The 23,816-nt window shown below is 34.1% G+C and overlaps 1 protein-coding gene across 3 annotated transcripts in view; it reads left to right on the forward strand.

Annotated features, from left to right (window-relative positions):
• Positions 1 to 7,275: 7,275 nt before the first annotated feature.
• The window catches only part of LOC134842897 (histone-lysine N-methyltransferase SETDB1-like), a 31,879-nt gene continuing 15,338 nt past the window's right edge, over positions 7,276 to 23,816 (forward strand). The window contains exons 1-4 of one of the 3 annotated variants that reach the window (XM_063859411.1): positions 7,276 to 7,384; positions 16,672 to 16,780; positions 17,942 to 18,171; positions 23,154 to 23,534. In XM_063859411.1, the coding sequence (XP_063715481.1) occupies positions 7,285 to 7,384; positions 16,672 to 16,780; positions 17,942 to 18,171; positions 23,154 to 23,534 (820 nt within the window). In that variant the 5' untranslated portion in view covers positions 7,276 to 7,284. Of the gene's footprint in view, positions 7,385 to 7,989; positions 8,002 to 16,671; positions 16,781 to 17,941; positions 18,172 to 23,153; positions 23,535 to 23,816 lie in introns of those variants that run through there. The other 2 variants (XM_063859412.1, XM_063859413.1) reach the window with 2 other exon arrangements.

A 23,816-nucleotide genomic window follows, 5' to 3' on the forward strand; every position in this document is an offset into this window, starting at 1 on the left:
GGTCTCAACATACCCAAAACACACGAACGCCGTTAAAAACAGGGTCGGAACCTTACGTTACAGTTACTTTTTATAAGACAGTGGACCATTGATCCATTTCAGATGAATCAACATAAAACTCTCCCTAACTCAACATAATAATGTAAAACACACTCAAGAAAATTAAATTGGGTACTTACATACCGTCACGACTTCTATAATCGAGTAACTAAATTAAAAAGCGACTCTAGAATTAGTCCAGTAATCAAGTTTAACTCAAGAAGTTTGGAATGAATAAATTTTAACTCAAGACACAAGTTTTCTGTTTTGACTATTGGGCAGTTTCAGCTGTCCACCTTTCCACCGAAGGTTCACACTGGTGCACTCAATTTTCTTTGTCTCTTCTCGTCACGACTTGTTCTTTCTCTAGGAATGAGACAACTGTACTCTCGTTCGATTTATACGGCAAAATTGCGTAAAGCAATTTCACGCTCCTATTCTTATACTACTTTCCCGCGACTGTAGTTGGGTTTTTTTTGTTTTTTTTCTTGTATTATCAGTTGTCACGAGAAACCTGAGCATGTCATGCTCAATTCAAATTTTTGAAAAATTGTATTTCACACCAAAATCAAGACTAAACGTTGCTCAAGGTCAAACTTCCAAATATTACCGACTGGCACATATATTTTCCAATCATTAGTTTTTGAATATGAGGGTGCTGCTGCGCCTAGCACTGAGGTTTTTCTGAACAAGCGGTGTCAGAATTTGAGCACGTGTACCGAGGAACCCCGGCACTATTAATGATAAAACAATTTTCGCAGAAACTCTCTATCTATAGAGCCTAGGAAACAAAAGCGCAGCTTAGTATAAGTATAGTGGACAAGGTTAAACGCAATTTCACGTTTTTACTCCCAAAAATACTTTTTTTGAAGGAGCGTATTGGAAAAGATTTATTGGGAATTTTAAAGAAAAATTACATCCACCTGCTGCAAATGACTAAATTACCCTCTCTCAAGTTTCAATTTTTGATTTGAATCACTCCAAATTTTTCCAGGTCTAAATTTTGCTGTTTGTAATAAGGTTTTCCAACGGTGTGAAATTGTTCGAATCAACACAGCTTAGAAAAGTTATCACACTGAGCAATGAAATTTTTTAGTTCAAAAAATTTCACTTTGCATGATCAGTTTTCACTAATCCGCTTAATAAAAAAAGTGTTCACTCGCATAGAAACCTCATGGCAAATGGTGAAAACTGGCATTTTCACACATAAAAAAACTTCAAATCAAAAATTGAAACTTTCAGAGCGCCGATCATTTGCAGCAGGTCGATGTAAAAATTTTGGTGAAATTCCGAATAAATGTCCAAAAAGGTAAGTGAAATAAGGAATTTCAGAGAGTGGAAATTTGAAATCTGTTATATAATTAAATGCGGGCTTCACTATCTAAATTTGAACTATCAAATTTTGGTGAAACTTTTAATAAATGTCCAAAATGGTCAGTGAAATAAGGAATTTTAGAGAGTAGAAGCCTAAAATCTATTATATAATTAAATGCGGGCTTCACTATTAAAACTTCCAGAAAACTTATATTCCAACATAATATATCAAACTTCCCTGTTGTTGGGTGCTGTCAGAGTATTCTCCAGGATTGCGAATCTTGCCTCCATATGTGACTGCTCAAATCCTTGTAGTGTTCGAAATATGACGTTTTCTGTGATTTTTTCAAAATTTTATTTCTTGCCCTGTAGTAGGGTGCTCTAAGGGTATTTTCAGGGGTTGCGAATCTTGCCTCCATTTATGAAAGCTCAAATCCTTGTAGTTTTCATGATATAACGTTTTTTGTAATTTTACCAAAATTTTTTTCCAAAACTTAAACGAAATTTTTTCTTCAAAATTTGAAATTCTCAACCATGTATTTGGGTGCTATCAAAGTACTCTCAGGGGTTGCGAGCCTTGCCTTTATTTATGCCTGCTCAAATCCTTGTAGTTTTTGAGATATTACGTTTTCTTGTGATTTTTTCAAAAAGTTTTTCAAAAAGTTAAATTAACAATTTTCCTGTAAAGTTCGGAGATTTGTTAGTTTTTTGTTCTTTCATGGTTATAAAATTTAGATTTGGGAATAATTTTGATTCTGACATGTCAATTTTTTAACTTTTAGCCATGTTGTACATAGACTATAATTTTAGTGTTAATTCCCGGCTCCTGAATTCATCGCGTGTGTTGATCTTCGGCCTCTCCCTGCAAATATGCAAAGCCTTCAGTGTCAGTAGCTTATGAGTGTTGGCTGTTTGGTCTGTAAACTCTGGCTTCAGCTCAGCAGTTCCGCTTACCTTCTTATTTTTTCTTTCAACTTTTGGAATTCCTAACCCTGTAGTTGGGTGCTGTCTCGGTACTCACAGGGGTTGCAAATATTGCCTCTAAATATAACTGCTAAAATTGTTGTAGTTTTCAAGATATGAGGTTTTTTCTATGATTTTTCTAAAATTTTCTGTAAACTTAGATTTAGAAAATTTCACAAAGTTTAAATATCCCAAGCCTGTAATTGGGTGCTGCCAGGGTTCTCCCAGGAGTTGTAAATGTTGCCTCCTAATAACCTACTTAAATATTTGTAGTTTTCGAGATTTGGTGGAAAATTGGAATTTAAAAAAAGTTCATAAAATTTGAAATTACCAACCCTGTAATTGAGTGCTCTCAGAGTACAATAAAAGCCTGCAGATCTGGTTTCCAATATATGCGGTTTTTCTTGAGTTGTCAAAAATTCGAAGCACCGGAGGTGCGTAACACGCTAGTTGCGTTTAATTTTGTCCACTAGTGTATCTGATAGACCCATAGCCTGATATCAGTTCAATTTTTTTTAGTTTTTTTCAACTCCGGTTTATTCTGTGCAAGTGTTAATGTTCTCAATCTGGTTGGTTTGATTCCCAACCATCTGACTCTCTTTTCTTCTATCCACCTTATACTTTACTCTTCCATATCCAGAAAGTTCCTTGGATTTTGACTGGAATATGTGATGAAAAGACTCTTGACTAACCTCGGTTACAAAGATACTTTTGACCTTCTGATTAATAATATTCAAATAACTGGAGTCTTCAAATGATTGCCTAGAATTAACTTCTGTCGCATTGCCTAGAATTTTACAAAACTTAAACGAAATTTTTTCAAAATTTGAAATTCCCAACCCTGTATTTGGGGGCTATCAGAGTCCTCTCAGGGTTACAAATCATGCCTCCAATTATGAATGCTCAAATCTTTGTAGTCATCCAGATCCGGCTTTTTAGTGATTTTTTCATAGTTTTTCAGAAAACTTATGTTGAATTTTTTTCAAAATTGGGAACTCCTAACCATGTATTTGGGGGCTATCAGAGTCCTCTCAGGGATTGCAGACAATGGCTCCAATTATGACTGCTCGAATCCTTGTAGTTATCCAGATCCGGCGTTTTCAGTGATTTTTTCAAAGTTTTTCAGAAAACCTAATTGTGACGGCTCAAATCCTTGTAGTTTTCGAAATATGACGTTTTCTGTGATTTTTTCAAAAAATTTTTTTACAAAACTTAAACGAAATTTTTTCTTCAAAACTTGAAATTCTGAACCATGAATTTGGGTGCTATCAAAATACTCTCAGGGGTTGCGAGCCTTGCTTTTAATTATGACTGCTCAAATCCTTGTAGTTTTTGAGATATTACGTTTTTTTGTGATTTTTTCAAAAAGTGTTTCAAAAAGTTAAATTAACATTTTTTCCAAGTTTAAAATTTCTTAACCTGTAGCTGGATGCTGTCAGAGTACTCTCAGGCGTTGCCAATCTTGCCTTTAAACATGATTGCTCAAGTCCTCGTAGTTTTTGAGATATAACGTTTTTTGTGATTTTTTCAAAAAAAAATTTACAAAACTTAAACGAAATTTTTTCAAAATTTGAAATTCCCAACCCTGTATTTGGGGGCTATCAGATTCCTCTCAGGGGTTACGAATCATGCCTCCAATTATGAATGCTCAAATCTTTGTAGTTATCCAGATCCGGCTTTTTAGTGATTTTTTCATAGTTTTTCAGAAAACTTAAATTGAATTTTTTTCAAAATTTGGAACTCCTAACCATGTATTTGAGGGCTATCAGAGTCCTCTCAGGGATTGCAAACAATGGCTCCAATTATGACTGCTCAAATCCTTGTAGTTTTCCAGATTCGGCGTTTTCAGTGATTTTTTCAAAGTTTTTCAGAAAAAAAAAACTTAAATTTAATTGTTTTTATAAGAAATTTAAAATGTTAATTCAAATGTTGTCGCACATTTTGTGCATCATCAGGATTAAAATTTTTTACAATAATTACGCAACGATCAAAGATCTGAAAAATGAGAAACATGTCTAAAAAGGCTCTAAAAATTTTTAACCAATCAAATTTGAACAACTGTAATTACATAACATTTTCCTGTAAATTTCTGAGATTTGTTAGTTTTTTGTTCTTTCATGGTTATAAAATTTAGATTTGGGAATATTTTTGATTCTGACAAGTCAATTTTTTAACTTTTAGCTATGTTGTACATAGACTATAATTTAATGTTAATTCCCGGCTCCTGAATTCATCGCGTGTGTTGATCTTCGGCCTCTCCCTCCAAATATACAAAGCCTCTAGTGTCAGTAGCTTATGAGTATTGACTGTTTGGTCTATAAACTCTGGCTTCAGCTCAGCAGTACCGCCTACCTTCTTATTTTTTTTCTTCAATTTTTGGAATTCCTAACCCTGTAGTTGGGTGCTGTCTCGGTACTCACAGGGGTTGCAAATATTGCCTCTAAATATAACTGCTAAAATTGTTGTATTTTCAAGATATGAGGTTTTTTCTATATTTTCTCTAAAATTTTCAGTAAACTTAGATTTAGAAAATTTCACAAAGTTTAAATATCCCAAGCCTGTAATTGGGTGCTGCCAGGGTTCTCCCAGGAGTTGTAAATCTTGCCTCCTAATATGACTACTTAAATATTTGTAGTTTTCGAGATTTGGCGGAAAATTGGAATTCAAAAAAAGTTCATAAAATTTGAAATTACCAACCCTGTAATTGAGTGCTCTCAGAGTACAATAAAAGCCTGCACATCTGGTTTCCAATATATGCGGTTTTTCTTGAGTTGTCAAAAATTCGAAGCACCGGAGGTGCCTAACACGCTAGTTGCGTTTAATTTTGTCCACTAGTGTATCTGATAGACCCGTAGCCTGATATCAAGTCAATTTTTTTAGTTTCTTTCAACTCCGGTTTATTCTGTGCAAGTGTTAGTGTTCTCAATCTGATTGGTTTGATTCTCAACCATCTGACTCTCTTTTCTTCTATCCACCTTATACTTTAGTCTTCCATATCCATAAAGTTCCTTGGATTTTGACTGGAATATGTGATGAAAGAACTCCTGACTAACCTCGGTTACCATGATACTTTTGACCTTCTGATTAATAATATTCAAATAACTGGAGTCTTCAAATGATTGCCTAGAATTAAGTTCTGTCGCATTGCCTAGAATTTTACAAAACTTAAACGAAATTTTTTCAAAATTTGAAATTCCCAACCCTGTATTTGGGGGCTATCAGAGTCTTCTCAGGGTTACGAATCATGCCTCCAATTATGAATGCTCAAATCTTTGTAGTTATCCAGATCCGGCTTTTTAGTGATTTTTTCAAAGTTTTTCAGAAAACTTAAATTTAATTGTTTTTATAAAAAATTTAAAATGTTAATTCAAATGTTGTCGCACATTTTGTGCATCATCAGGATTAAAATTTTTTACAATAATTACACAACGATCAAAGATCTGAAAAATGAGAAACATTGTCTAAAAAGGCTCTAAAACTTTTTAACCAATCAAATTTGAACAACTGTAATTACATAATATAATTACATAATCATGAATAACATTTTCCTGTAAAGTTCGGAGATTTGTTAGTTTTTTGTTCTTTCATGGTTATAAAATTTAGATTTGGGAATAATTTTGATTCTGACATGTCAATTTTTTAACTTTTAGCCATGTTGTACATAGACTATAATTTTAGTGTTAATTCCCGGCTCCTGAATTCATCGCGTGTGTTGATCTTCGGCCTCTCCCTGCAAATATGCAAAGCCTTCAGTGTCAGTAGCTTATGAGTGTTGGCTGTTTGGTCTGTAATCTCTGGCTTCAGCTCAGCGGTACCGCCTACCTTCTCATTTTCTCTTCAATTTTTGGAATTCCTAGCCCTGTAGTTGGGTGCTGTCTCGGTACTCACAGGGGTTGCAAATATTGCCTCTAAATATAACTGCTAAAATTGTTGTATTTTCAAGATATGAGGTTTTTTCTATATTTTCTCTAAAATTTTCAGTAAACTTAGATTTAGAAAATTTCACAAAGTTTAAATATCCCAAGCCTGTAATTGGGTGCTGCCAGGGTTCTCCCAGGAGTTGTAAATCTTGCCTCCTAATATGACTACTTAAATATTTGTAGTTTTCGAGATTTGGCGGAAAATTGGAATTCAAAAAAAGTTCATAAAGTTTGAAATTACCAACCCTGTAAATGAGTGCTCTCAGAGTAAAATAAAAGCCTGCAGATCTGGTTTCCAATATATGCGGTTTTTCTTGAGTTGTCAAAAATTCGAAGCACCAGAGGTGCGTAACACGCTAGTTGCGTTTAATTTTGTCCACTAGTGTATCTGATAGACCCGTAGCCTGATATCAGGTCAATCTTTTTAGTTTCTTTCAACTCCGGTTTATTCTGTGCAAGTGTTAGTTTTCTCAATCTGGTTGGTTTGATTCCCAACCATCTGACTCTCTTTTCTTCTATCCACCTTATACTTTACTCTTGCATATCCAGAAAGTTCCTTGGATTTTGACTGGAATATGTGATGAAGGGACTCCTGACTAACCTCGGTTTCTATGATACTTTTGACCTTCTGATTAATAATATTCAAATAACTGGAGTCTTCAAATGATTGCCTAGAATTAACTTCTGTCGAAACCAATGAAAATATAAACTTAAGTAGACATTTTTTTCTACTTCTAGTTTTTGTGCTGGTGCGAAGCTCCTCTTCTTCTCTGTGTTGAAACATTCGTTGAAAAGATTGGCCAGACGGTAAGCTCGAAACGAAACCAGGTCACTTGAAGGACACTTGCTGTAAGGTTGTGTTCCTTAACAATGTCAAACTTCGGAATCTATTGCAATGAAAATCTATCATTCCATAAAAACAACTCGTCTACTTCGGAGCTACAGTTCATTGCGGTTTCTTAACTGCCCTAATATTTTGATTGATTTTTCGATTTGGATGAATTTTTCTACTTGTTAGGAAGAAATGGTGTTTTTTTTCAGCTCGTGAATGACTGACCATCGCCAGGTAGCTGAATATTTAGAGACTGAGCTTAAGAGCTTTGATGCTGAAGTTGGTGATCTCATCAAATTATGGCGCAGCCAATGTGGTTAGTAAAAAGACTTTGTACCTTTCACGATATGGCCATTTTAGAAGAAATGGTAAATTTCACGCTCTGTGGCTGAAATGCTCAATTAATTGAAAGTTTAAATAAAATCAGGAGCTCTATACTCGGAGCTCCGGAGCTCTATACTATGTATAAGGGGGATACAGATCGCTGTGCAAAGTGCAATTTATCGACAACTCTATATGCGCTATTGTAGAAGAAGGTCGGATATTTAGAAGGTTTTGTTTTTGCTCTTTCACACATGTTCTTTCACAAGGCATGAATGAAAAATGAAATATTAGAACGTATGAATGAAAAAAAGACATCATTTGCATAGTTTTGCGCACTTTTCCGGGATCTTTCACAATTTTCCGGCATCTTTCCTTCAGAAAGAGCAAAAACATACTCTTCAACAGTTAGAACATAGTTGAAGATGGCCGCGGGCAAAAGGGCCGCCATCGGCGTGCCCTCAGGCCGGGGTCTTTTTCCCTCGGGCATCTTTCAACTATGTTCTAATTACTACGAAGAAGATAAATTAACATTACGACGATGCATTTAATACTGATATATGACTTCATTGTTACAATGATGCAGTTTGCTGATATAGCGCAGCCAATGTGGTTAGTAAAAAGACTTTGTACCTTTCACGATATGGTCATTTTAGAAGAAATGGTAAATTTCACGCTCTGTGGCTGAAATGCTCAATTAATTGAAAGTTTAAATAAAATCAGGAGCTCTATACTCGGAGCTCCGGAGCTCTATACTATGTATAAGGGGGATACAGATCGCTGTGCAAAGTGCAATTTATCGACAACTCTATATGCGCTATTGTAGAAGAAGGTCGGATATTTAGAAGGTTTTGTTTTTGCTCTTTCACACATGTTCTTTCACAAGGCATGAATGAAAAATGAAATATTAGAACGTATGAATGAAAAAAAGACATCATTTGCATAGTTTTGCGCACTTTTCCGGGATCTTTCACAATTTTCCGGCATCTTTCCTTCAGAAAGAGCAAAAACATACTCTTCAACAGTTAGAACATAGTTGAAGATGGCCGCGGGCAAAAGGGCCGCCATCGGCGTGCCCTCAGGCCGGGGTCTTTTTCCCTCGGGCATCTTTCAACTATGTTCTAATTACTACGAAGAAGATAAATTAACATTACGACGATGCATTTAATACTGATATATGACTTCATTGTTACAATGATGCAGTTTGCTGATATAGCGCTGGATTGGCCCTATGCAGCTTGTGCATTGACCGTTACCACACTGAAGGGCCCCTTTTGTAATTTGCCTTTACTTAAAAAAAATAACTGAAAATTTAAATAACATAACCCTCATTCATATAGTAATTAAATGAATTTATTCATTTTTTTTCGGATTCGTGGTTTCCGTCCTATATTTCGTCGGTTCCTTTTCTGTTTGTTTATATGCCACATATATTATTTGGAACGGTTTTTCGGCCTACTTTCTAAGTAATGGGTTCTATGTTTCTTAAACAATTTTTACTATATTTGAAGTTTCTGTAATTTGTAATTTTGGCAAGTTTTATGTTTTAAAATTATTTATTAAACAGTTTCTGTTTAAGTAACATTGGTTTGGTTAACCTATGCTGTGTAGTTTCGAGGGCAAAATATATTCTTATGCTGTTATGTGTTTCAGTACAGATGAGCCTCAGTGGTTGCTCATTAAATAATCCCAATGCTTTTTAAGGCTGTTAATGAACTTCATTCGATACAAACATGAAATTTTTGTAAGGTTATCAAATAACTTTGATAACCTTTAATAATTTAAAAATTTTTCTTTTAAGTAACCCTTCCAGCTTTTGTTATTAAAATATTTTCCGACTTGTGTCTCTTTTTTGTTTAACAACTTCAAGTCTCCCTTCCCCTTGGCTTAGAGGTAACTTGGTTCGAGTCCCAGCCTTGTTTTTTGTGTATGTTTGGAATTGAATTTTTCTCGGGTTTGAAATTGTATTTTGGCGTAAGGTTTATCTGCTTATATTCTGTCGACTTATTTGCCATTATCGCGGATTATTCTCGTGCTGTTAGCATTTTTTGTTGAAGTTGCAAGTATTGTTGATTACTCGTGCAAGTTTTAGCGAGGGTAGTGTAATAGTACGACAATTGTTTTTTCCAAACTAAGAGGCAAATATTGATGCGAGTTTTGGGGCACATTTACGGCTTTTTCATAGCATTTGCTTTGAAGTTCAATTAATTATAAGTTAACACAGCTGTTGCATTTTTAATTCAACAGATGAACCAAAAAAAGGTATTTGTTTCAAACAACAGTACAATGATAAAAATCGTTTTCAGAAGTTTTCAATTCAATTTATATTTCAATTTTTTGAAATGCGTAATTTATTACCCTTGCGATAAGCAAGGGTATTGCAATCGAGCACTAGTTTTTTTCCGTAAACAGCTTTGTTCACAGAATGATAATTAAAGGTGGAATGCTAAACTGGACCCGAATAGAAGGAGTTTACCACTTCTGACACGCTTGAATTCTTGAAATTTGAATAAATCCACCATAATTTAAATAGTAACTAGCTTCGAATTTTTTCGACATTTCATGAGAAACCGCATATATTGGAAGCAAGATCTGCCAACTTATAGTGTTCTCTGACTGCACTCAATTGCAGGGTTGGTAATTTCAAACTGTTAAATTTTCAAATTTATTTTGAAATAGCATAAAAACGATCTCTCGAAAACTTAATGGGCCTCTGGAGAAATTTGGAGGCCAGATTTGCAGCCACTGAGAGTCCCTGAGAGCACCATACTATAGGGTTAAAAATTTCAAATTTCGTGAAATTTTTTTAAACCCGTTTCCCCGAAAAAAAATGAAAAAATCATAAAAAACCTCTTGTGTCGGAAACTAAAAGGATTTGAGCATTCATATTCAGATGCAAGGTTTGAGACGCCTGGGTGTACGCTGACACTAAGGTTGTGTCTTCATCAAGTTGGTAGTTTCAAATTTTGTGAATTTCTTTGTAGATTAGTTCTTTGAGAAATTTGAAAAAAATCAGAAAAAACGCCACATCTCGGAAATTAAAAGCAATTGAGCAGCCGCATGTAGCAAGATTTGTAACTCTTGAGAGTACCCTCACAGCACTCAACTACAAACTTAGGAATTTCAAATTATGAAATAAAAATTATTTAAATTTTCTGAATTTTTCTTTTTAAAACACAAAAAGTATCATATCTCAAAAACTACAAGGATTTGAACAGTCATATTTGGAAGCAAGATTTGGAATTCTTAGAAAATTCTGACAACACCCAACTACAGGGTTGAGAATTTCAATGTTTTGAAAAATAATTAATTGAACTTTTCTAAAAAAAACTTTTAAAAAATCACAAACGTCGTATCTCGAAAACTACAAGGATTTGAGCAGTCATATTTGGAGGCAAGATTCGTAGTCCATGATAGTATTCTGACAGGACCTTACTTCAGGGTTGGGAATTTCAGATTTTGAAGAAAAAAATTATTTTAAGTTTTCTGAAAACTTTTGGAAAAATTGTCATATCTCGAAAACTACAAGGATTTAAGCAGTCATATTTGGAGGCAAGATTTGCAGTCCTTGAGAGTACTCTGACAGGACCCAACTAGAGGGTTGGGAATTTCAGATTTTGAAGAAAAAAATTAATTTAAGTTTTCTGAAATTTTTTTGGAAAAAATCACAAAAATCGTCTTATCTCGTTAACGAAAAAGATTTGGGTAGTCATATTTGGAGGCAATATTCGTAATCCATGATAGTACTCTGACAGGACCTTACTTCAGGGATGGGAATTTCAGATTTTGAAAAAAAATTATTTTAAGTTTTCTGAAAACTTTTCGAAAAATCGTCATATCTCGAAAACTACAAGGATTTGAGCAGTCATATTTGGAGGCAAGATTCGCAATTCTTGACTACTCTGACAGTACCCAACTACAGGGTTGGGAACTTCAAGTTTTGTAAAAAAAAAAATTAATTCAAGTTTTCTGAAACTTTTGAAAAAAAATCACGAAAATCATCACATCTCGAAAACTACAAGGATTTGAGCAGTCATATTTGGAGGCAAGATTTGCAGTTCTTGAGAGTACTCTGACAGGACCCAACTACAGGGTTGGGAATTTCAGATTTTGAAGAAAAAAATTAATTTAAGTTTTCTTAAATTTTTTTTGAAAAAATCACAAAAATCGTCTTATCTCGTTAACTAAAAGGATTTGGGCATCCAAAATTGGAGGCCGAATTCGCAACCATTGGGGAATCCAGACAGCATCCCATTTTTTGGCTGCATATTTTAAACTCGGTGAAATAACAACTAAAATCAAACTGGAAAAACGAAAAAAAATTCTTAACCATTGCAATATACGATATAGCCTAAACATGCAAAAATAATACGTTGAAAAAGCTTAAACATGGCAAGATAGTGAAGCCCGCATTTAAATATATAATAGATTGAGTCAAGGCTGTTTCAGGTTGTAATGTATTTTTCAAAAAAATCTTAATTTCAGGTTCGTGTTTTTCGTCCTAGTTTCTGTCGTTTCCTTTTTTCAAATGCACACTTTTTTTATCTGGTAGGGTTTTTTTTCGCTTACTTTTTATAGCATCGGTTTTGTTCCAATTTAAGCCGTTTTGTACCATAATTGAAAGTTATGTAGTTACTACGTCTGAATTTGCGTAATTTTTTTCATGGTTTTTCTTAAAATTATTTAAACAGTTCATTATTTCGATTTAAGCAACTTATGCGTATCTTGCGTAATTTTGAGCGCAAAGTATATTCGTATATGATTACGTGCTTCAGTATGGGTGGATCGTAAAGTTTTCAAACACTTCATGAAATTTTTTGACAACAGTTTTGTTTTCGACTCAACAGATTTCGACCCAAAAGTTGTTGCCTTTGTTGCGGCCAGGTGAAGTTTTTGTAGCTGTAGCTTTTCAAAGTTATTTTTCAAAGTAACTTTTTCGACTTAGTTTTTCAGATTTTTTTTTGACTTCGTATCTTTTTACACTGTCTAAATTGTAGCGAAATGCTTATTTTACAAGCCAGTTCAATGCTGGTTGTTGTGCTCTTGTGCTCTGCCACAGGTGTTCATCAAAATGAGTTTCAGTTTGAGTGTGAGTCGATGGCTTTGTGTATTGCAAGTGGTTCGAAGCACAGCTTCGCCTCTGGTTACATATTTTGGCTACAAATTATGGCATGATTTGAGCATTCATATTCAGATGCAAGATTTGAGACGCCTGGGTGTACGCTGACACTAAGGTTGTGTCTTCATCAAGTTGGTAGTTTCAAATTTTTTGAATTTCTTTGTAGATTAGTTCTTTGAGAAGTTTGAAAAAAATCAGAAACAACGCCACATCTCGGAAATTAAAAGCAATTGAGCAGCCGCATGTAGGAAGATTTGTAACTCTTGAGAGTACCCTCACAGCATTCAACTACAAACTTAGGAATTTCAAATTATGAAATAAAAATTATTTAAATTTTCTGAATTTTTCTTTATAAATCACAAAAAGTATCATATCTCGAAAAAACTACAAGGATTTGAACAGTCATATTTGGAAGCAAGATTTGTAATCCTTGAGAGTAATCTGATTGGACCCAACTAACGGGTTGAGAATTTCAGATTTTGCAAAGGAAATTGATGTAAGTTTTTGAAATTTTTTGAAAAAGTCAAAAAAAAAATCGTCATATCTCAAAAACTACAAGGGTTTGAACAGTCATATTTGGAGATAAGATTTGGAATTCTTAGAAAATTCTGACAGCGCCCAACTACAGGGTTGAGAATTTCAATGTTTTGAAAAATAATTAATTGAACTTTTCTAAAAAAAACTTTTAAAAAATCACAAACGTCGTATCTCGAAAACTACAAGGATTTGAGCAGTCATATTTGGAGGCAACATTTGTAGTCCATGATAGTACTCTGACAGGACCTTACTTCAGGGTTGGGAATTTCAAATTTTGAAGAAAAAAATTATATTAAGTTTCTGAAAACTTTTGGAAAAATCGTCATATCTCGAAAAGTACAAGGATTTGAGTAGTCATATTTGGAGGCAAGATTCGCATTCCTTGATAGTACTCTGACAGTATCCAACTACAGGTTTGGGAACTTCAAGTTTTGTAAAAAAAAATTAATTCAAGTTTTCTGAAACTTTTGAAAAAAAAAATCACGAAAATCATCACATCTCGAAAACTACAACAATTTGAGCAGTCATATTTGGAGGCAAGATTTGCAGTCCTTGAGAGTACTCTGACAGGACCCAACTAGAGGGTTGGGAATTTCAGATTTTGAAGAAAAAAATTAATTTAAGTTTTCTGAAATTTTTTTGGAAAAAATCACCAAAATTGTCTTATCTCGTTAACTAAAAGGATTTGGGCAGTCATATTTGGAGGCAATATTCGTAATCCATGATAGTACTCTGACAGGACCTTACTTCAGGGTTGGGAATTTCAGATTTTGAAGAAAAAAAATTATTTTAAGTTTTCTGAAAACTTTTGGAAAAATCGTCATATCTCGAAAACTACAAGGATTTGAGCAGTCATATTTGGAGGCAAGATTCGCAATCCTTGACTACTCTGACAGTACCCAACTAAAGGGTTGGGAACTTCAAGTTTTGTAAAAAAAAATTTAATTCAAGTTTTCTGAAACTTTTGAAAAAAAAATCACGAAAATCATCACATCTCGAAAACTACAAGGATTTGAGCAGTCATATTTGGAGGCAAGATTTGCAGTTCTTGAGAGTACTCTGACAGGACCCAACTACAGGGTTGGGAATTTCAGATTTTGAAGAAAAAAATTAATTTAAGTTTTCTGAAATCTTTTTTTTTGAAAAAATCACAAAAATCGTCTTATCTCGTTAACTAAAAGGATTTGGGCATCCAAAATTGGAGGCCAAATTCGCAACCATTGGGGAATCCAAGCAGCATCCCATTTTTTGGCTGCATATTTTAAACTCGGTGAAATAACAACTAAAATCAAACTGGAAAAACGAAAAAAAATTCTTAACCATTGCAATATACGATATATCCTAAACATGCAAAAATAATACGTTGAAAAAGCTTAAACATGGCAAGATAGTGAAGCCCGCATTTAAATATATAATAGATTGAGTCAAGGCTGTTTCAGTTTGTAATGTATTTTTCAAAAAATCTTAATTTCAGGTTCGTGTTTTTCGTCCTAGTTTCTGTCGTTTCCTTTTTTCAAATGCACACTTTTTTTATCTGGTAGGGTTTTTTTTCGCTTACTTTTTATAGCATCGGTTTTGTTCCAATTTAAGCCGTTTTGTACCATAATTGAAAGTTATGTAGTTACTACGTCTGAATTTGCGTAATTTTTTTCATGGTTTTTCTTAAAATTATTAAAACAGTTCATTATTTCGATTTAAGCAACTTATGCGTATCTTGCGTAATTTTGAGCGCAAAGTATATTCGTATATGATTACGTGCTTCAGTATGGGTGGATCGTAAAGTTTTCAAACACTTCATGAAATTTTTGACAACAGTTTTGTTTTCGACTCAACAGAATTCGACCCAAAAGTTGTTGCCTTTGTTGCGGCCAGGTGAAGTTTTTGTAGCTGTAGCTTTTCAAAGTTATATTTCAAAGTAACTTTTTCGACTTAGTTTTTCAGATTTTTTTTTGACTTCGTATCTTTTTACACTGTCTAAATTGTAGCGAAATGCTTATTTTACAAGCCAGTTCAATGCTGGTTGTTGTGCTCTTGTGCTCTGCCACAGGTGTTCATCAAAATGAGTTTCAGTTTGAGTGTGAAAATTACGAGTCGATGGCTTTGTGTATTGCAAGTGGTTCGAAGCACAGCTTCGCCTCTGGTTACATATTTTGGCTTTCTTCTTACTAATTTTTTACATCCAAAATTAGTGTGGATTTATTTTTTGTTACATTCCAAATTTTTACATGCAATGATGTGTCTGTTTGTGATTGGTGACTTTTTCGCTGCATGGCGTTGGCAATTTATTAACAATTTTGGCTTCTTTATTTGTAGCTAGTGTTTGTAATTTGTTGAGGGCCTGTGGAACAGATGCGAGGACAGGGGACTTTAATTGTCCTGGTCGTAGGATCGAATCCTCCTCTGCAAAAGTTTTACATTTCAAAGCTTATTTTTATATTTTTTCTTAATTCACTTTTTAGTAGTTTTCGCGCTATTGTTTTCAAAATTTTTTATGCTTGCGACGCTACTTGTATAGCTATCGTGGATCCTTTTTGGGCGTTAAATGAAATTATCCCTGGCAGAAATTTTTGGCTGAGTCTCAGCTGATTGGATGTCGGCTTCAATTCTGTTTGCTTATGCTTATTCACTGATTTTTTTTCCTTGAAACATCCGGTAGTTCTTTTGAGATCGATAGGACTCTTGATTGCACACTTTTTGAATGCCAAATTTTAACCCCGCTAGGACCTTCTTGGAGAAACTTAACTTTTTTCAAACATAAAAGTTGCTTTTTAAGAGTAAAGAACGTAGTGAAAACTCTTATATAGGTCTTAAAGGAAAATAGTATTAAAATTTGTTCGCGTCTAATTTCGATTTTTCGAGGTTTGACTTTCGATTTCCTTTCAAGTTCAGTGCATTTCCCTTGTCAAAAGGAAGCAAACTCCACTATCGAACAGCAAAAGTGTAAAGGTCACGAAAAACGTGATCGACTTCTAGTTTCGAAAGTGGAATTTAATTATCAGATTTCCGAGCTAAATAAAGTCTTTACGTATTGATCCAGTTTTCTCAAATTGGGTTAGTTTCATGAAAAATTGTCAATTATAAACTTCTAGAAAGAGGTTGAAGGCCATCTTTTTTTCTTTGAAGTTCGAAGACGGAGATTTTTTCAAAAAACAATTTTTTTCTGTTTCTTTGCGTTGTTAACTCTTTTCCAACTTTCAGTTGGCTTTGTTTTTGTTTTAAGTTTTTTTTTCGCGTTTTTTACTTCTTCTTTCAATTGTAACATCTTTTGAAGTTATTTTTGCTAATTTTTTACCATCACTGTGCACTCATCCTATAAATATTGCTTAGCAAGTGGTGCGAAGCTCAGCTTCGCCACTCTGTTTTGACTCAGTTCTTTTCTTTTTCTCGTCTGTGCGTGTGTGTATGTGTATATATGTGTGTGTGTGTGTGTGTGAGTGTGTGTGTGTTGTGTTGTGTTGTGTGTGTGTGTGTGTGTGTGTGTGTGAGAGAGAGAGAGAGAGAGAGAGAGAGATAGATAGAGAGAGAGAGAAAGATAGAAAGAAAGAGAAAGAGAGAGAGAGAGAGAGAGAGAGAGATGCAAGTTCACTAAGTAACTACTACGTATATCATATATGTTCTATTTTTAGCAGAGGCTTTGCAGTGCATCGACACCAGTTTGGAAGAAAAGGCATTGATGATCGGATCGCTGGAGCGTCGAATACAACTTGCAGATAAATTGGATGGTCGTTGTGAAAAGTAAGAAAATCATTCAAATTTTGTTATGCCCTTTCAACAACTTCATCTCATTTTTTTAGTCCCTTCAGTTTTTATCGTACTTTTGCCTTATAAAAGCAGTTATTCTGTCGAGGCGTTATCAGCTGCATTTTAAAGACCAAGGATTTCTTCAACGTCGTATAAATGTTCAGACCATTTGAAAAATGTGGAGGAACTTTGTATTCGGGTGTGTTTCATTTTTCTTATTATTTTTTGATTTTCCACGTAAAATCAAGTAAATCAATAATAATCGGAATGGATCGATTGATATATCATATTAAAGCCCTTCAGTCGTGATTTGAACGACATTGAAAAATTTTGAAAAGATTTCGCAGTGTCGAGAAAAACCAGTTTGAAATTTTTATTTATGGTCTAATTTCAAGCTAATTTGTTGAGCGTGCAGGCTTACAATAGCCTATTATTGCTTAATTTTAGCCATAAAAACTTAATTTTACTTGAGTAAAGTTATTTTTGGAGTTTTAGCGCCAATTTTTGCTTCAAAAATTTCTGCAAATTTGAATTTTTTTAACGATTTTTTTCCCGTTTTCCAAGTCGTTTTTCTACAAAAATTATTTTCCAATTGGCTTACATTGCTATGATTGTGGAATATGCTTCAGTTCTGCTTTTTTGTTCAGATCTTATTATCACACCGCACAGAAAAAACGACGCTAATTTAAAAAAAATGGTATTGCTTGCACAGTAACCGGTTATCCTTGTTTCAAATTAGAATCTATTGAAATAGTATCTCATATATTTGCTTAATTAATGCGAGTTCAATACTGCCTGGCTCCTATCAGTAAAGTGTGTGCCTATGCATCAAATAATAAGTTACACTGGTAAGATTATAGAATCTAAATTTGTCCAGAATTAAATTATCTAAATATTAAAAAAAAAATTTACGAATATTCTTTAAATTCTAATGCAATATTGTATCAAAAATGATTTTCAAAGATTTTAAATTGCGTATTTGTTTAAAATGCATATGCAACATATTATTGATTTTCAAAAATTGCATGCTCAGAGTGAGATTCACAGGTAACTTTGGAGAGAGGGTGGCTATAATATGCGGATGAACCTATAACTAAGAGCTCATAACAGTCAGAATAATATGCTTCGTGATCAATTACCATCGTTGTGTTTTAGTGTGAGAATTTATAGACAGTCTCTAACGGATGCGTTGAGCAAGAGCTATACTGACAAAATTAAGATGCTGAAAACAAGAGGCAACCTTCAAACAAGTCTGGGAGAATTCGACGAAATGCTACGTCTAGATTTCTCGAAAAGGATAACTGTTCGCAACCTGCTGAAACTCATGGAGTCCAAACCAGAAAACTATCAGCATATATGGAACGCCGTAATGGCCGAATTATTGCGTAAGTAAAAACTTATGATTTGAAAATTACCGAAGTAGGTAAGAGTTAACGTATAATTTATTGTCGAACTTTTTATGTATGCGTGTTTTTATTTTCTTGGCAAATGTTGTTACCCCAAGAAACTAAGAGAAAACTTGTCCAAAAGGCTGGTTTGTAAGTGTAAAAGAACGAAGTAGTTGTAACTTATAGAGGTCGTGATGATTTTTTCCATGCTCATGCTTGGTTTTGTGTGGTTTGGTTTTTGATTTCTTTTCAAGTTGTGTTCATTTTCTTTGTTAAAAGGAAGGCAAACTCCCCTATCGAACAGCAAAAAGAGCTAAAGGTTACAAAAATTGTGAATAACTTTTAGCTTCAAAAATTGTTACAGTTTTCTCTAAATAGGATAAGCTTCAACAAAAGTGTCCTTTTAAATATTTTCAAAAATTTTTGATCCGTTTTTTTTTCTGTTTTGTTCTTCTACACGTTTTCAGTCATCTGTTGTCTATGTTTCTTTCAAGTGGAACCAAAGCATTGACTCTTTCAGTACTAGCAAATTTTCTCATTTTATATGTCAATGAACGTATTAAGACAATTACCTAGGTCTTATCTAGGTGTTGATTTGAACTTGCGGTTTGGCGTTTAATTTTTTTAAATTCAATTGAAATTCATTCGGCGTTTAATTTTGGCGTTTAATTTTTGGCGTTTAATTTTTCTAGCTCAATTGAAATTCATTCTAAAAAAATTGAGATCTTAAGTTGTGAAAGCGAAAGTGGCTCAAAAACGCGAACGATTTGTAGTTTCGAAAATGAAATTTTATTTTCACACTTGCGAAAGCAAGTATCTTGTAATCGGGAACTAGACTTTTTTCCCGTAAACAACTTTTCTAGCAAACTTTCAACTTGCTTTATTATTACACAAGCATAGCTTGTGTTATAGTATGAATTCTCTTTTTATCCAACCTAAGTCGCAAATATTGTTGCGACAAAATGTGTTCATTTTGAAAGAGTTCAATTTGATCCAGCTATTAAGTACAGCCAATGCTAAGGATATTAACACAGACTATATAGTAGAAACAGCTCTTTAGCTTCAAGGTATCATGGATCTGTAGCGTAGAGGCAGGGAAGGAGACCAGCAAGAAAATAAGGGGGTTCGAACCTGGGCAGGGTCCGATGTTTTTTAAATGGACTTTTTCGTATATTGTTAAAATGCGTCCGCTCTTTAAATTGAGGCCTGTTAGTTAGTATTTTTTTTAAATTGACTGGTACTCTTAATGCGTCAAAATTGGCTTGCGTCACTTAGAACTTATGTAGACTCATAATTGGCGTGCATCACTTAAGAAAATTTGTAGAATCAAAGTTTTACTCATTCAGCTTTCCCAGTAGCGTTATCGGTCATATTTTTGCTTGTGTATGCGAAGTGCAACTTCGCCTGTTTTGAATCTTAGTAACTTTCAGGTTTCTTCGCACTTGCCCAAGAAGTAACACCTTCGCCTTTGTACTCTTAGATTCGGGGTTCGAATCCGGGTAGCACCTTTTTTTTCAGTATGCATAAATTAAAAAAATTTTTTCTGGTAAAATTGAATTGTCGGACAGTGGTTTGTCTGCTAAAGTTTTTGTCGGCTTACATGTCACATCCTAATTTTTTGTGATTTAAGCAAGTATCCTGATAGTTGCAAGTGTTGTTTTTTGTAGTTTCATGAGGACTTGAAACTTAAAAAGTTTTTTTTTTGTAAAATTAATTTTTCTCGGCTCAAATGGTTTCTGATCAAAGATTTTCGACTTTGTTTCTGCTTCGTAAATTTAATTCCATTCCTAATTTAAAAATCAATGTTTTGGCTTGGCAGGTTTGCTTAAAATAATTTTTTGATAGAAACAGGTATTATGAAAATATATGGGATTGGGTTTTTATTTCATTTTTTAGACGTTTTGGAATATTTTGAACTTTTGCAAAACTGCTACCGATATTCCGAAAAAAAGTGTCAATAAAAATAACGCTTGCTTCACTGTGTGTCTGCTTACCCCTCTGGTCTTTGTTTTCTTTACCCTCTGTGTACAACCTTCCAGAAAGTCTGTGGAACGAAATTTTGACCCATATTTTTTTCTGGTTTTTCTCAAAAACTAGCCTTCCAAATTTGAGATTTTGGGTTTAATGGATGGAACGGTTGTATGAAGCTCCTCCCTAAGCGACTACGCCAAAAATCATTTCCAAAGATGGTTAAGTCCTTCGGGATATTCAAAGTTTTGAGTTTTCGAAGCTTTTTGATTTTTTTCTGGAAAGTTAAACTCTGAAATCTGAGATTGTGGGCTAAAGGAGATCACGGGTTGCTTTAGGCAATCCTCTGCATTAGCGGCCACTCACTATGATGTACAAAAAGTTCTCACCCTCAAAAATGTCAATTTTGATGTTGACTTTTTTAAAAATAAATTATTGAGTATTCTCAAAAACTACCCTCCCATATCTGGGAATTTAAGTTCAATGCAAGACAAGGTTGTGGGAAGCTTTTCTTTATAAGAGACTATGCCCAAATTTTTACACCAAAAACTGTGGCCCTCGGAAAAGTCTCAACTTTGATTTTTTTTTTACTGTTTTTTGAAAAAGATTAATTTTTCTCGAGAACAACCATCCCAAATCTGAGTTTTTGGGTTCAATCGAAATTACAGGTCGTAAGAATCTCTTCTGCATAAATGGTGACACAAAAAGCTCCGATTCTCGGAAATGTCAAATTTTTGATTGGTTGATCGTTTTTTTTTGGGATTTTCTCGATAACTATCTTGCCAAATCTGATATTATACGTTTAATCGAAATAATAGGTTGTTGAACGCCTACTTTTGTAATGGGCTAAGTCCAATGTTTGTAAGAAAAAGGTTATTGCCCTTAAAACTTTGACGGTATTTGGAAACTTTTTGACTGAACTGGAAAGCTACCGTGCCAATTCTCTGGTTAATTCTCTGGTGTTCAATCCAGGAACCCGGTTTCGGGAATCTTGTCGTACTGCAAGTGGTGCGAAGCATTGCTTCGCCTCTTTTTTAAGAGTCTCCAGCGGAAAAAAAATTCCAGCTATTTAACCGTTTTTCTCAACTTTGGCTAATTTTTTGAAAAAATGTGAAAATTAAAAAACAAAGTTATTTTTGAGTTTTCATTTGTCTTTGTTCCAACTGTTTGTTGTCTAAAGAATTTTTAGCTCTGTTTAAAGAATTTTTTTAGCTCTCATGTCAATTATGGTCGAGTAGCTTGCCATTTTCTGATTGACGCTAAGCTCAATTTTGCCTCTTATGTGAACGAATACATTTGATTTCTCTGTAGTTGTCATTCTGATTATTTGCTAAGTGGAAGGGAAAATACGCTCTATATAAGCAAAAGTGGAATGATCTCTCAAAAAAATGGAGCTTGATTTTTAGCTCCAAAATTGGATTTTGTTTGTTATATTATTTGCAGTGGATATAAACTGAAATTTAAAAGAAAGCTTCCAGATGATTTTTTTTGTGAAATTCGTTGAAAAAGTCTGCCGTTTTTGGATTTCCTCTCGTTGAGTAAAATAATAACCTTTAACTGCCTGTTTGTTATAATTGTTGGTTTTGAGTTTTGCATAATTTTTCAATCTTTTTTAGAAAAATCTATGAGAAAACTTTTCAATCCAGTTTTCTCTAGTTGGGTTTATTACCCTTGCGATAAGCAAGTGTATTGCAATCGGGTACTAGATCTTTTTTTCCCGTAAAGAACTTTCTCCAGAGGACTCATCTAGTTTCGTGGTTTCTTGGTTCATAATCAATTCAGTTTGTTAGTGTATCCTGCAATAGGCTGGAGGTAACGAATACGCCTGGGATGGAAAATGTCTCGGGTTCGAATCTGTCTAGGACCTGTTTTTTTTTTCAAACGGTAAATGACCCGGTTCAAAAAAAAATTCGGCCTATTATTTTTCAGCTTATGTTTTATCGGCTCAGTTGCCAGATCTAAGAATGGTTTTTATTCAGCTCTAAACAATTTTCACTGGTCTTGCTTCAAGTATTTTAGCATTTTAAAAATCCGACCGAATTGAAATTTTTAGTACTGGTTTAATACTAATTTTACCAACTCTATTTGTCAAAATTTCTTTTTTCTTCATTTTTTGTCTTTATCGGGTTAATGAGTTTGGGCTTAATTTATATCGACCTAGTGGCCTCTTATTGCGTCGTTCGGGGATCGAAAAAGTTTGTGTGCATATGTGTGCTCTGGGGGAAAAGGGACAAAAAATATATTTTATTAGTTAAGATTTTTATTTTGTTTCGGCATGAAAGGTTTCTGCTCAGGTATTTTCGGCTTTGCTACCGCTGTGTAATTATAAAGCTATCCATCGCATCTGGCATAGAGGTATCACAACTGCTTGAGACCGCTTTTTTACTTGATTTTTTTTTCAGGTTTTTCCGTTTGATTTATTAATCAAATTTATATCGCAAGTGGTGCGAAGCTCAGCTTCCCCACTGTGTCAAAAATTGACACACAATAAAAAATTGATATTAAAGAGCTTCCATATGATTTTTTTTGTAAAGTTTGAAGGAAAATTGTGCCGCTCTGCCGTTTTTGGATTTCATGGTGATAAAAAAGTTTGCTGTACCTTGTACAAAAACATGTAATTGTATGTTTATTATAATTGATGATTATGAGTTTTGCATAATTTTTAAACTATTTTTGGAAAAATCAATTAGGAAGCTTGGAAACTGCTCTAATCAATGACAGAAACTGCTCTATCAATGACTGGAAAAAAAAATGTTTCAAAAAAGAAGTTTTCTATCAATAGTTAGAGTGAAAAGTTTGTTTTGGAAAGTTTAATAAATTTTAGAAATTTGTTTCTTAATTTTTTTATTTCTGAAACAATTGTTCGCTGTGTTTACAAGCTTGTCTGAAGTTGCAGCTATCTTCTCTTCCATTATATCGCAGCAGTTGAGCTTCTGTAATTATACGAGTCTTTTTTCTAACCAAAAACGCACATTTCATTTCACTTTCTCATTGTGAATTTACTCGTTCAGCATCGGAGCCGATATCTGAATCTTCTCTGGATTCAAAAGATTCAACATCTCAATTAAGTTGTGAGCCAATGGAACAGAACACGAGCAGTGATCAAGAAGCACAAAGCGTAGTATCAGTCCCAGTGACTTCTGCAGCTGAAAATCGAAATTATGAAATCCTCACTTCCGCTCAGCTCATTTCGGGGCCTTTAAATGTTCCCCAGCCTTCTTCTATGGCTCCTGCGGTTTCTATGTTTCCGATGGGATCTTTGCAATCGACCTTTCATCAGCATCTTCTGACACAGGGCGGGCAGTTGTACAGTTCAAATAAAGAGACATCGGGTAGTGAGGTGTCTGTCTTCGCCCAATCGTCTGAATCCGCAGTTCACAACAATGAAAAAGGCTAGAATTATTGAATTTTCAAAAATTGGTTTCAGTTAATGAATGTAAACGAAAGTGCAAACCGATTGCAATCTTTCAACTTTTTAGACTTGCAAGACTTTTTTCACCGTAAACAACTTTTCTTACAAAAAATTCAACTTGCTTTATTATTGAATCCTAACAAAACAACTTTCAGCTTGGGACTTTCGTACACGTGGATTTTATTAAGAGTATTGAACGTAATGAGTACTCTTATATAGGTCTTGCTGATTTTTTTTTCAGGAAAAAGTCTTAAAATTTGTT

The sequence above is a fragment of the Symsagittifera roscoffensis genome, chromosome 3, assembly GCF_963678635.1.
Source record: "Symsagittifera roscoffensis chromosome 3, txSymRosc1.1, whole genome shotgun sequence".
NCBI lineage: Eukaryota > Metazoa > Xenacoelomorpha > Acoela > Convolutidae > Symsagittifera > Symsagittifera roscoffensis.